The sequence below is a fragment of the Priapulus caudatus genome, unplaced genomic scaffold, assembly GCF_000485595.1.
Source record: "Priapulus caudatus unplaced genomic scaffold, Priapulus_caudatus-5.0.1 Scaffold1764, whole genome shotgun sequence".
NCBI classification, from domain to species: Eukaryota; Metazoa; Priapulida; class Priapulimorpha; order Priapulimorphida; family Priapulidae; genus Priapulus; species Priapulus caudatus.
Genome location: NW_014578825.1, coordinates 38,986 through 40,716, shown reverse-complemented (window position 1 = coordinate 40,716; position 1,731 = coordinate 38,986). Strand labels below are relative to the sequence as shown.

Sequence of the window (1,731 nt, the reverse complement as noted above, 5' to 3'; positions counted from 1 at the left end):
GCCGCTCTCGCTCTCGGCGTTCGGCTTCTCCTTCTCTCGCCTGGCTCCATGCTCTCGTCTGCTCCTTTCTTCTCTTGCGGTTCTGCTCGTCCGCTGCTGCGCTACCTTTCCTGCTGCTGCTTCTCCGCTCGCCGCTGCGTCTTCCTTCTCCCCCTGCTCGCTACCCCGTGCTGCCCTCTTCATCTCCGCTTCTCCTCGCCGTCTGCTGCCCTCTTCTCCTCCTGCTCCTCCGTCCGTCTGGCTCCTGCTTCTCCTCCTGCTTCCCTTCCGTCTGCTCCTCCGTCAAGCTCTTCTGTTCCTGTCCCCTGACTTCTCGCGCCTTACCTTCCTACCGCCTCCTCCCTGTCCTACACCTACTCTCCTTCTCCTTCCGCTCCTCATGCTCTGCCTCCGCCTCCTTCTCCTCCTCCTTCTCCTTCTCCTCCTCCTCCTCCTCCTCCTCCTTCTTCTCCGCCTCCTGCTTCTTTTGTAACATCTGTTTTGCATCTATACGTACAGGATAGCGGACAAGAAGCTGTGAATACCCCGGGGGTGAGGATTCCAGCATTGCGATGACGGAGGGAAGCGGCGACAATGACGATTTCATAGCGGATCCGCTTATTGTGTTGATTGTCGGATTATGTCTTACGGCTCTCGTTATTGGTGAGATTGATTCGATTTATCGATTTCTGATGTGTTGTGGTTGATGCTCAGTTCTACGTTTGTGATTCTTGTTCGTGAACGCGTGCTCTAGTTTGTGTTCCTAGTTTGTGTCTATTTGCCTAGTTTCTGTTTATGGTCCTATTTGATTCTGATTTATCTTAATTTTTGTGTATTACATGCCAGTAAATCATCATAAGATATATCACATTAGGAAAGTCTAGTTTGTGTTCCTAGTTTGTGTCTATTTGCATAGTTTCTGTTTATGGTCCTATTTGATTCGAATTTATCTTGATTTATGTGTATTGCATGCCAGTAAATCAACATAAGATATATCACAGTAGGAAAGTCAAGCGTGCTAGTTGAGTTGGTGAATAGCTAACTGATTGAGTAAGCGAATGAGTGAGCGAGAGAACGAGTGTGTGTGAGAGAGAGAGAGAGAGAGAGAGAGAGAGAGAGAGAGAGAGAGAGAGATCTTATCCTAACACAAGCGCGTTTAGTACCACGGAGATTGGCGTTCTTATTCAGGTATTCTCGGCATATACACGTACATGCGCATCAATGGAATCCACCGAACCGAGCGGCACATCAAAGAGGAAGCCGACACAAAGGCGAAAAAAGCCGAAGCGAAAGCACGAGAGGAGGCGCAAGAGAAGAAGCTCGATCGGCAGAAATCTCGCAATGGAACCAAAAGGAAGATTCCTCGGTCCGTTCGGGAAAACGGCGCCGAGGGACTGCGGCGAGCGACGGATGCTGAGCGTGCGGAGAAGCCAACGCGAGGCGCGAATCACGTGGATGTTGCCATAGCGATGACGGATGCATCGCTGGACGTCGGTATCACGTCGCCAAGTGACGTCACCTGGCTTTGATGTTCGCCGACACGTGATCACGTCGTTTATACATGTGCAGCTTCATCGAGCAATTGCGTGTCAAACAAAGAGAGAGAAAGATAGAGAGAGAGCGAGAGAAAGAGAAAGCGCGAGAGTGAGAGAGAGAGAGAGAGAGAGAGAGAGAGCGAGGGAGAAAGAGAGAGGAGAGAGAGAGAGAGAGAGAAGAAGAGAAGCGACGAGAGTAGAGAGAGAGAGAGAGAGA

General features: G+C 50.5%; 1 protein-coding gene across 1 annotated transcript; it reads left to right on the top strand.

Moving 5' to 3' along the window:
• Positions 1 to 504: 504 nt before the first annotated feature.
• On the top strand, positions 505 to 1,592 carry LOC106817548. The gene is made up of 2 exons (XM_014822222.1): positions 505 to 642; positions 1,168 to 1,592. The coding sequence occupies exons 1-2, from the start codon at positions 552 to 554 to the stop codon at positions 1,506 to 1,508; spliced, it is 432 nt and encodes a 143-aa protein (XP_014677708.1). The 5' UTR covers positions 505 to 551; the 3' UTR covers positions 1,509 to 1,592.
• Positions 1,593 to 1,731: the final 139 nt, after the last annotated feature.

Excerpts from the sequence above, each read along its gene's own strand:
- LOC106817548 (XM_014822222.1), top strand. The coding sequence starts at position 552 with ATGACGGAGGGAAGCGGCGACAATGACGATTTCATAGCGGATCCGCTT. Across the intron at positions 643-1,167 it reads TCTTACGGCTCTCGTTATTG|GTATTCTCGGCATATACACG; the intron begins GTGAGATTGATT and ends GTTCTTATTCAG.